The following is an 11,740-nucleotide window of genomic DNA, read 5'->3' as shown; positions in this document are numbered from 1 at the left end:
CAAACGCAGATGAAGTATCTACTTGGGAGTGATGTAAACGACATATCAGAAAAGAGGCTATTATCAAGATAAAAAAGGCCTCGCGTCAAATCTATTAATCAGCCCATTGAAGACGTAAACGAACCTACAGTGCCGTCACGCTCTTTGTTGCTCTGACATTGGTTATCGTTTTCTTCCGATGTTAACGAAAACTAAGCAATAGACTCCAATGGAAACGAAAAGATATGGCTATGTGATACACGTGGATAAATAGTGGCAAGTAACATAACTAACAGAAACTAACAGCATCAGCTTTAGTAAAATGCATATAGAGAGTACTGTAAAATTACCTAGAGAAAATTGTAATCAAGCTAAGTGCCTAGCGATTATAGCGTTATATATATATAACGAAAAAACTATATATATATATATATATATATATATATATATATATATATATGTAGCTTTTTTGTTTTTAAGTTTTTCCCTTTAATCGTGCCAATCATAGCTATTAGGATGACTACATATACAAACACTTTTCCCTCCACTATAGGCTTATACACAATCATTGGTTGATCAAGTAAAACCATCTAAAATTTTACACCTTATCGAATTTAGTCGTAAATAGCTCCGCACTCAAGTGGTACATCTGCATGCAGTTTTTTCTCACCTGTTCGATGTCAAGGACGTTGTCGTGACCATACATGGGGCCACATCGTTGAAAATTACTTAATAATAACGTAATTCTCAATTATTTTTGTGGCTATACATAAATTCGCGGTAAAATTACAAAAGAACCTTACGGAAAAGCAACAGATTTTAACGGCATACAACAAAGGAAATTGCAGAGAATAATTCTGAATGGGTCGAAGTAGAGAAATGTGCAGTTAATTATGTAGCCCAGAAGGTAAAGGGTTAGGTGCCTCGGTCATCAAAACTAATAGGAAATGAAACTCGAAAATGGTGACAACATGAGATAGAACTACTCCGTGCCACAGAAAACTGAATCGTAATGACTCTTTAACTTCGTCAAAAAGGCGGCGAAACGCGACGCTGTGTCTCTAAGACGCCTCCGACGTCGTATCGAAATTAGTGGTTTTAGCTTTTGTAAGCTAGCTAAAACAACCCGCTAAGTACTCAGAAACCTGCGGGCTTCAAATGGGTAGACAATTCCAAAGTTGGACAGTTGAAGACTGGAAGAGGTCTGTTGTTCAGATGAATAGCATTTTGGGATTTCAGGTAATGACGCCCAACGAGTCAGGTGTTCCGATGAAAGATCTCATAAGTTCTGTACAATTCAGCTGATTGACCGTTCGAAGAAAATAATGGTGTCGGCCATGATTTCCATCTGCGGTGCAAGGGCTCTAATATATTACGGAATTATGAAGAAATGACAGTACCGTGAGGTAATTTGGAAAAACATGTCACTTTAGGTCCGAAAGTGGTTGCCAAATGGGAACTAAGTACTCGTACATGACAAGTCATTATGTCTAAAAAAGTATTTGTTTGAGGCATACACTGCTAATGCTGTTGGGGTTTCCCCCACGGCTCGAAACTTGAATCTGATCAAAAACGCGGGGCAACAAGCGAGTTGGGGCCGAATAGAAGACTATGGACATCTTAGAACTGAAAACAACATACTAATGTAAGTGTGGGTTGAAGACTCAGACGTGAGGCGGTGCGAAGACACATGCGAAGCATGCCAAACTACCTTCCCTTCCACAGCAGTTTAAAAAGCTTCACTAATAACCGAATCGTCATATATTTTCTCATTAGAAAGCAGAGTGAGGCAGCCTTCACTAGCAATTGAAGCAATTGAATACAAAAGAAATTGCGCACCGATATTTAGTTTGTCTGCGAAGCTATTTTTGCTCAAATTCTGCAACGTATGAAATTTCTAAGTAGTTTTATTTGATCTGCTAATGACTATATTTAGAACAACAAATGCGAGAAACTATATTTTGTAGTAAACACACAAAATATAACTGTTCTTATTTTTAAGCAAGTAACTATATATATATATATATATATATATATATATATATATATATATATATATATGCTACGTTCAAATTTGGAAAAACTTCGGCAGGCTGTTTATCGTAACGGACATAGTTTATTCGCTATTCCTAGTACTGGCTGACAGTTAGTTCTCTCTAGAACAAAACAAACCCTTTATAGCGAACAACGGTGCGGAATTTAAGTGAACTAAACAAGCCTTTACCCAAATAAAAAGCTGAATTTTGCCCGAAATCGACGGTATGCGTTACTTCTAGTTCTGAGAAAGTCCTTTATAAAGAAGACCAAAAGATAACCCTTAACAGAATTTATAAATAAAGGGTAAATCGGGTCAAAAAGTCACCGTCTTTGGTAAAGAAGAAAACTGCCGTTTGAGACAGAGGGATATAAATTGGCAATCGGTTAATCCGACGGTAATTCTTTCTGGAAACTTCTGCGCGTTTTTGAATCTTCTGAGCTTTTTGACAGCTTTGAACGTTTGCATTTTAAGGATTTTTAGCCTGTTATCAGCCCAAAATTGAGTTCCACTCGACTTTATTTCTCTGTAGCGTATTTGCATGACGTCTTACCTAGCTTATACCTACTAATATGGCTTAACGTACGGTGACCGTTAAAAGTTAATTGCTAATTAAGGAAGGAATATTTGAAAATGACTATTGAATAATTTAACTTTTTGACTGAAACTTTAATACGGGCGACGGGTAATTTACATAAATTTAAGTGTCAGAAATTACATCTTTAACTCATGTATCACTCGAACTCACGCGAATAGAGACAGAGCATGAACGAATTATTAATTTAGACACTCTACGTTATATACGACGTTATATATATACGATGATGACTTATTCAAATACACATAAGGACTCAAAAGCTATCGATGTAAATGAATAGATCTGACCATAATCGGTCACTTTTATAGTAATAAGCAAAAGGTCGCCCTAACAGGTATGCTTCGAGCTATTCTTAAAAAAAAAGTTTCATCACATAAGTTAGCGTGTATAAACAGCAGTGCCTGGCATCGCTGTTGATTGTTAAAGACAGTCGTAAGTTTTTAGTATTGAGCATAGTCAACCACGTTTCTGACGATAGTTCTATACAGAACCAATAAAACATAAGGTTAAAATAAAAAAGATTAAATAAACATTTTCGCTTACGGGAAATGCAAGACTGTAAAATTTCTGACATATATAGCTAAGTTTTTTGATGAAATTGCTATCAGAATGCACTATGATGCTTAAATGAGAGAGGGGGCGAGGAGGTAATAAGATCGACTGTCTATCATCCAGCATCTAAGTTATATTGGGCTGTTAAGTAAAATTGTTACTACCTTCTGGTGGTGTTAATCGTCACCGATTTTGCAGTGGAAGAGTCGATATTGAAGTACCAATTGGTAGAGCTTCGTGCAGTCGCCGAATAAGCAAACACGCGGCTGCCGAGTCATGAGCCCAGTAAACAGTCGTAACGTAAGAGCTAATCACTATCTGCGATTTCATTGACCGTTGATACCAGCACGCACCTTCTCGCTTCCTGAGGCAGTTATCTATTTGAACTGTCCTCCGCAATGTTCTTTTCGGAACACTCGTTTTTTCATTGTCCCGCATAACAGAGCGTGCAAAGGACGAGTTCTCCCGCTTTAAGAGGTCTCGATCCTTTCCGTTCTTGCGAAAACTGTTCTTAGAGAAAGACAGAGAGAGAGTCTTACTGCGGAAGTTCTTCATGCCCATTGAGTTTTATTCTGGAGCAGGGGGGCCACCGACTGAAGTTATCTGCCTAGCTTACCACCAGCCTGTTCACTATTTGATTTTCCTGTTCGGCGTGACTGTGTCGGTGCGTGGGCGTATGCGACTCCTGTCGCACTTTTCCTACGGATTGTTAACGTTCTCTATATCGTCGTACTTTTGCTACAAGCGCAGACGTCGGGGCCTTTATTGACAGCCACCCATAGGGGAGGATGCAAAGACGGCGCATAGAGGACAGTGGGATGTTAAAATCGGGACGCCTATATGTCGTCACCCTGGGACCAGCTCGGAGGGAGACTCAACTAGCCTCGCCTGACCGAGAAGAAACGGGGACGACGACAACGATGGGGAGCTATAATTGACTTTGATGGCAACAATCAGCAAGTAATCCGCTTAGCTGCTTGCACATCCTCCGTCTTCCCTGTCTTGTTCGTCTTATACTGAGCACCGTGAGGAGGTGACGGCTGTACTAGAAGCACAGCAGTCCTAAACCTGCTATGAAGTAAGAACTGTAAAGTCTTGTTTCACGTTTATCAGCATCATTCCAATGTCCGTACAGAAGGAGCAAACATACTTCAGACAAATCAAACATTCTTCAATGAAGGACTTCAAGTCACAGAGGAGCACCATAAATGGGTGAACCATCCGTAGGATGAAAAAATCAGTAAAATTTGACAACTCCGTACACTGCAGTACCTTTTAAGACATAGATTAAGAATAACCTATATTGAATATATTTTCCGTGTATCATACTATTATTAACGTAAAGCAGCTTGCTAATAAATAGCCAAGCTGAAAATCTTCAGATTCTAAAATGCCTTTCGTATATTGTTACATGAGTCGAAAATGAATATACAGAAGAAAATCATGTTAGGCCCTCCCAAGAGGAAAGAAGAAATGTGCTGCCTCTGTGGTGAAGTCTGGCAAGTTGTTCCTGATGTCTATTAGTTACTTTGGATTTTTGGATTCGTCGCAACAACAGATTTCTCACCTGCAGATTCGCACATGCGAGCTTTTGCTGAGCCAACTTTATGCGTATAGACTGTTCTGATGGGGAGCGTTACTTGGGAACGTGGGTGCATTTCAAAGTCCCGTTAGCAGACTATTCTCTGAATTAGGACACGACCGAATGACTGTAATGATACTCAGGCCGGTCGCTATGTACTGTTAATGTTGCTTTGAAGTAGACATTTCAAATGTCTAGTTACAATTGAATCCTGTTATCAATAGAAGCGATTTGTTGTTAAAGTTTACGTCCTTGTTTGTTCTTTATAGACATTGTTCCACAGCAAAGTACAGATGACATCTGTGATAGCCGTCATCATGACGATGCGAACAGAACTTGTTAAGGGGATGGGCAGATTGTATGCAATATAGACAAAGCAACAGCCTCTTATTGTGTGCTACAATGATGCTGCTGGAAGAGATAAATCAAAGCTGTTGTTGTTGTTGTCTATGTCTAAAGAGGAGGAGATTTGTTGCATACAATGTAACTGCCTCACCTGCTCAACGCCTGTTATACACCCAACATCCACTGCACCGCCAAATCGATGTCTTAACCGTTGTTTTGAGTTTTTGGTTGATGACAACTGTGTAGGACAGCTCGCCGTATACTGCCGAAGAGACAGAACAAACCGAAGCTGCAGGAACATGGGGCTCAGGCTCGATTGAAGGAGTCGTTCAAAACACATCATCGTCCATTTAACACAGCTGGTGCACCCTGGCTTCCAGATATCTCAGAGACAGTCGCAGAGATAGACAACACCTAGATTCAGCATCCCCAAAACAGACGTCTCCGCACAATATCAGTCGGGAGCGGCAGATAAACGTGCAGATCGCGACATCTCTGAACCAAAATTGGCCCCCACAACTAGATTTATCTTCTACGTAGTATGAGCGCAAGCCAGGCTACATGGCAGATGGTGTGTAAAAAACCTCGTTGAGAAGGCATCGTTTGGTAAGAAATCTATACGGAGCTAAGGTCGACGTTTGAAATGAAATAAAGCAATCAAAAAGGGTGTTCAGCTAGTTAGCACTACCATTGTCCTGTCTCAGTTATTTGTGCTATTTCGCTGTGTGAAAGTAAAGTGATACAAGCGTGTCATTTCCTGAATCCAACAAGACATTCACTGACCGTGAAAGAGGACAGGTACACCCGATAATTTTTTCTCAGAAAATATGCATGATGTCGGTTAGTGACATTGACATGTTAGCAACGCGCCTATGAGCATGAGAGTCGTAAGAGAATGTCGGCCAACACCATTTGTGAAGAAGTGGTAATAAAAAGAGCTAATTCTAACAAATTGTTTATTGAACAGGCCATGGGGTAAGCCTGAGTGACGCCAAAACTAAACGCTGTAGTGGCTACGATTGAGTGAAATGGCCAGTAGGACAAATCGTATAAAGGCATAATTTCGAAAAGTTGCATAGAATGTTCATAGGTTGAAAGAAATCTAGTGTTAACTCTAATGCCAATCAGCCATAGCTTCAGTTGTATCCGTCTGTAACCTCGCTCAGCTTTAATGATTTATCGCACTAATGCAGATAAAAACGTCTCCAATGCAAATATCAGAACAGAGTATCTTGATATTTCCTTTTTAGGAGAGATAGCGCAAAAAAAATTGACCGCCACAGCCGTGCATTACCCGTCGTTAGACGTTTACGTCAAAGTAACAGTACTTCCCACAACGATCATCCTCGCATTTATTTGCTTCGCGATTTCATTACGTAGTTATAGAAGAATATGGACACTAGCTTATTTTCGGGCAAGGCTTGCGCAATAATGTCGCATATGCCGTTGTCGCTGATAGCGCAATGGTCGTCGGCTCAGAATCGTGGTGAGGTAGTGAGTCCAATTTAAGGTGAGTCATCATCGTCGTCGTCGAAGAAAGACCTCACGCCAATGTCAGACAAAGAGGTGTCGGTGTTCACTAATAATAGAAATAATAGTAATGGTGATCAGTGATGAAAAAGATCAGCAGTGTGAAGCAAAGTCCAAAGGCAGTAGCAGACGTAAAATTCGAAACTAACATGTATTACTACAAGTAGTGGGAAATCGTGTTAGAAAAGAAAAGTTCGAATAACAATAATAATACTAGGTCGGATAGCCGAGACGCCGCATTAACGTTAGGCAAGCAACTGATTGTTAAATGGTCAGGATGTTAGCACCCCCCCAAAGCACCCTAGAAACAAAAAAGTATATAACAAGGCATGGTGTACGTAATGAGTGTAAAAAAATGTTGCACGCATTTAAAATGAAGATGTACCAAATCACAGTTAAAGATTTTAGGACGCAACCATGTAATATCCCAATAGGCACTGCGATCTGCTCTTTGTTTTGGAGCGGAAGCACCTTGAGGTTGTAAGCGGTGAATTTTATTTTGAACGGTAATTAAGGCAATGACTAGTTGTGGGATTTTGTCGGGATGACTAACGTAGCAACTTGACAATGCTTAAAGGCGTTTATCACAGATTTGCGCAATAACGACTCGGTACTTATATATAGTAGTATATATAATATAGTACTTAAAGTCTCAGAGTCGGCTCGTGAGTTCAGATTGCAGGACCGACAATAAATATCTGTAAAATATATAGAACTGCATAATTGAGATGTCTTGAAAATATTTTTAAAGAGAAAAATGTCTATGACCTGGCTTAACCAATCCTTCAGCCTAAAAGGATTTATCCTAACACAGAGGGAACCTTGTAATATTCCCTGGCTCGAAGTATATGTATCAATAGAATAACAGCCCTGGTTTTGGTTCCCTCTCTCGAGCGGCTCCATGGAGTATGTGGTAAATACGAGACTAAATGCGCTCAAGGTGATAATAATATATGTCTGGAGAAGACAAGGATGCAAATCATTTTGTGAGTTGTCGCGTTACCTAAACCACATTTTGCGAAACTTGCATTATTAAGCCTTAGATTTTAGACTACTTAAGATTTCTACCAAAGCTCCAATAAATGGAGTACAAAATCCCAAGTGGGTCTCAAAGTGTGACTTAGGCTATACGGATACTTTCTGTAGCTGAAAAAAACATCGTTCGTCTAGCAAAAAAATCTTTAGTCTTAAATATTCCCAGTAGAATGTCAACTGAACATCGGGGGTCTTGGTAAATATAACATTAATAAAACATCTATTTTCTATGAAGCAAGAGTAGACCGTAGTCGTCTTTTATTGTATTGTTATCGCTGGTATTCCGCATCCTTGCTAGAGCATCACTCAAAGCTCAAGTGAGCAGCGATAACAATGATAAATAGTCATATCGCCACGCGTTGATCATAAATTAGATTAAATTAGCTCTTTTAATGGATTAGCGAAGAAAATCACTATTTATAACCCACTTCACTTGTTATCAATAGGATTGAATGGAATTGAATGTATTTATGATGCCCATTTCCAGGGGCACAATAGAAGTAACATTACCACAACGATTGTAATGTTATTACAGTCTATGCATGAATATTAAGCTACAGTAATTAGCGCTTATCTGTTTAGAATTTCGGCTACTTACGGAAGTCCTAAGAACAGTGAATAACTTTGGACTCATCCATTAAATTGTACTAGATCCATTAAATTGCTAGGGAAAATTGGATCTTACTAAGATCCAGTTTTCCCTAGCAACGCAAACCTTATATAAAGGTATACGAAGTTGTTCCAAATGTTTGGAAATTGAGATTGCTCCAAAAGCCAAAGTGATAGAAGTGACCCATGATAACTGAAGCTTTGAGAAGTCGTTCTGTTGATGCACTACATCCGCGAGGGGTACAAACATTGCCTTCGAGAACATGACGGAGACGCTTCGGGCTCCAGTCACCCTTTAGTCGATGCCCATGCGATGAAGAATGCCTTCGAGCCTCCTGTCATATAACACTATCACAAAATCCGCCATAGCCCATGCTGCCAGCATTCTCATCATTCATTTGAGTATTCGCCGACTATATCATAGCTGCAGGACACACGGGATCTGATGCGGGCTGGCTGGCTGGCTGTCTTGCTGGTCTAGATGATACTGCCGTGGTCCGCAATAGCACTCCCCGGAGCCATCTAGTTGAGGGTCACCCTGAAACCCATTTTTTGCCTTTTCTATAGTCCTTCACCTCTGGCAACCTTGTTTCGCGACTACGGCCCATCGTTACTCACTATGTGCGGTGCGATTCTTGGTCCGATCCATTCTTTTCTCTCGAATAGATCGCACTCACTCCCAGCGAATCCCTCTTCCCAAACGACCGAAGGACGAGAGTATAGCAACCGTTCCTACAGCAACCAAGTGAGTCCTGCTACTACTGCTGCAGCTGTTCATGCTATAGCCACTGGCTTAGTCGCTACCTGTGCTAACAGCAAACGGAACAGTCGTTGTTGAGACACCATAAAGAGCGCATTCCCTCATGGTCCTACCAATCCCCTGGGATTCAGAGAACGACAATCTACGTACTCGTCCTCACACACATACACACCCAACAGTTACCATCACCGTATCGCCCTGCGCACGTCACAGAGCGATACGACGTTCCCATACAACACAACTATTCACAGCTGCCTCAACGTGTTAGAAATCGGAAAATATCACAGCTAGCGTAAAGTATAAATGTATGTATGTTAGTGGCATTGAATTGGACAATTTAATCGCATTTAAACATAACGTGAGAGTATCAGTTTGGCTAGAATTTTGACTCATTGACGTAACTGTCCGGAATACTGTTTAATAGTAGTTTTTACCATCACTTTTGATATGAATCGTTTAGGTGTAGCTAGGAATTGGGGTAGTATGATAGCTGGTGTATTCATAACTTACGCAACGACGGCAGTAATAAAACATCTTAACTTGTAAAAGACATAAGCATGTTGTCAACCTTTCGCAATAAACTATGGGGTTAAGCTATTTTAAAAATGGCTGCATCACAGGACAATCCGTGTTTCTATTTTACCGATTCGTTCTCCTTGAAAATCGTATATTTATTTTCACCCATTCGCGATACGATTATGTAGGTAGATCAAATTATATTGTCTGAAATATTGTAGGTTTTTTTTTTTATAGCTAGAGTCGACGCAATGTCACAACTACTGATTGGAACAATATCAATCGTGAGCTCTCCCCTTCCCTGATGTCAGAAGAACGATCCCGTGAAGTAAGAACACTCTCGCGGGCTCTTTATCGCCAATTCCAACCTGTTTTAGCGAACCCTGAAAGCTGCTGACCAGGCAGGAAATCCTCGGCTTAACTAACGCTGAAAGTTTGCCGTCGCTTCTTAGCCTTAGGCGGTGTGAAAAAACACACGACTAATATTTTATATTTAACTGGCTTTTATTGATTACCACTCAACAGTGTGCCATCACTTTTTGTATGTTCATGTTTCGCATGTCTGATGCAACTGTGTCTGTATGTATATTTAATTCTATTTATAATAATCCTCTTTATTCGGTTCTCTTCAAGTGAATACCTAGCGTTGACAATGTTCGCTCAACAAAAACACTCTGAAATTCTTTTCTTAGGTTGTCAGGTCGGCGGCGACACAGCGGTTAACGAGAGAGGGACTTCGGTTTGAGAGATGAGGCTCAGTGGTCGACAAGTTCAGAGAGCAGCAGAACCGTAGTTAACGGTACGGCGATGGAAAATGTCGTTAGGATCAAATAATGATCAGGATCGGGTGCGTTTCCAGCGGAGATTTTCATGATGTGAAAGGAGGTGCTTGCGGCTGTGAAGATGGTCTCCTCGCTCACGAATTGAATTGGCTGTGAGTACACAACGGTACACCGAATCTTCAAACGCATCGATGTGACAAATTTTTCTTCGAGAGTCATCCTCAGTCTTGACGTGTACGTCTTCTGACGTCCGGTCCGCGCCATTGATAGATGGACTGTCATATTTCGAGTGGTCTCCTCATCGTTGACCGTCCACTCAAAGTATGCCTCGTTCGAATCTTGTACCCGTGTTGTACAGTTCCACTCAACTGATGTGCGGGCCTTATCGTAAATGTTGAGCATTTCTTCACCGCTGATTCGCGGCCCATCGGGATCGACCACAAGCGTGCGATTCAAATAGGGATGGTATGTGATTTCATCGAACTTTTCGGACAAGTTCTTGTAGATGGTAGAGACGCACTGAAGTTTGATGATCTTATTGCGCAAATCCTCCGACGTAATTGGCATCCTGAGATTCAGACCAACGGCCTGTACGCCCATGCCCAAACCGAGGCTCAAACTGTCAGCCATGGGACTTAAGCTGACTTGCGTTTTGCCAGTCAGTTTACTTGGAGCGCGCTTTCCGTTGACGTACCATTTCAGGCGTGGCGGTGGTTTTGAGGGAGCCGACCTACAGGTGACATTGATTGTGTCACCTAGATCATAACGCTTTTTAAGCCCTTCGATGACAGGGCCGCCACTTGGCATTACGTAGGTGACAACGTCACTTTCAAGCAAAACTGTCTTATAGGTCCCCTCAGCGGAAACCTCGCAACTGTATGTACCCTCTGTGCGCACATCAGAGCGCACGAGTGTGACCATACTCTCATTCGAGTGTGTCAAGTCAACGTCAACACCAGGTACATTAAATGTCGTAGGGCTAGGGGCATTTCCCGGACAGTAACGATAAAACTCTGAATTGTCCTTGTACCATTTTACACAGTAGAGTGCCTCGCCTTCGAGGTCGAATCGGCACCACATCACAAGGGGCTGCCCCGCTAGAATGGCGCCCGGAACGTGGAGGCTTGCATCGCGAATGCAGCTGACACCTATACGTGCGAAACAAATAAATACGATATTAAAAGATGGCCGAAAAAATGGTTACGCAAATGTGATTTGTAAATGACTGCTCATGCAAAACTAATAACAAACAACAACAATGTACTCAAGATACATATAAGTATAGGAGGCTTAGCGAATGTTTAATATAATGACAAATTCATGTTGAAATGTGCTGTGATTTTATGATCAGCACAGATCTGTAGCATTTCGGCAGATTCTGCCTCTATACAAACAGAAGCGCGCCGTCTCCTACACC

At 41.1% G+C, this 11,740-nt stretch overlaps 1 protein-coding gene across 1 annotated transcript in view; it reads right to left on the bottom strand.

The window, feature by feature from the left end:
- Positions 1-10,040: 10,040 nt before the first annotated feature.
- Positions 10,041-11,740, bottom strand: part of LOC111270886 (uncharacterized) — a 74,640-nt gene continuing 72,940 nt past the window's right edge. Inside the window, exon 2 of the mRNA XM_022851358.2 lies at positions 10,041-11,471. Coding sequence (XP_022707093.1) covers positions 10,297-11,471 — 1,175 coding nt within the window. The 3' untranslated portion in view covers positions 10,041-10,296. The remainder of the gene's footprint in view (positions 11,472-11,740) is intronic.

The sequence above is a fragment of the Varroa jacobsoni genome, unplaced genomic scaffold (assembly GCF_002532875.2).
Source record: "Varroa jacobsoni isolate VJ856 unplaced genomic scaffold, vjacob_1.0 contig00172, whole genome shotgun sequence".
Lineage (NCBI taxonomy): Eukaryota > Metazoa > Arthropoda > Arachnida > Mesostigmata > Varroidae > Varroa > Varroa jacobsoni.
This window is presented reverse-complemented; position numbering and strand designations above follow the sequence as displayed.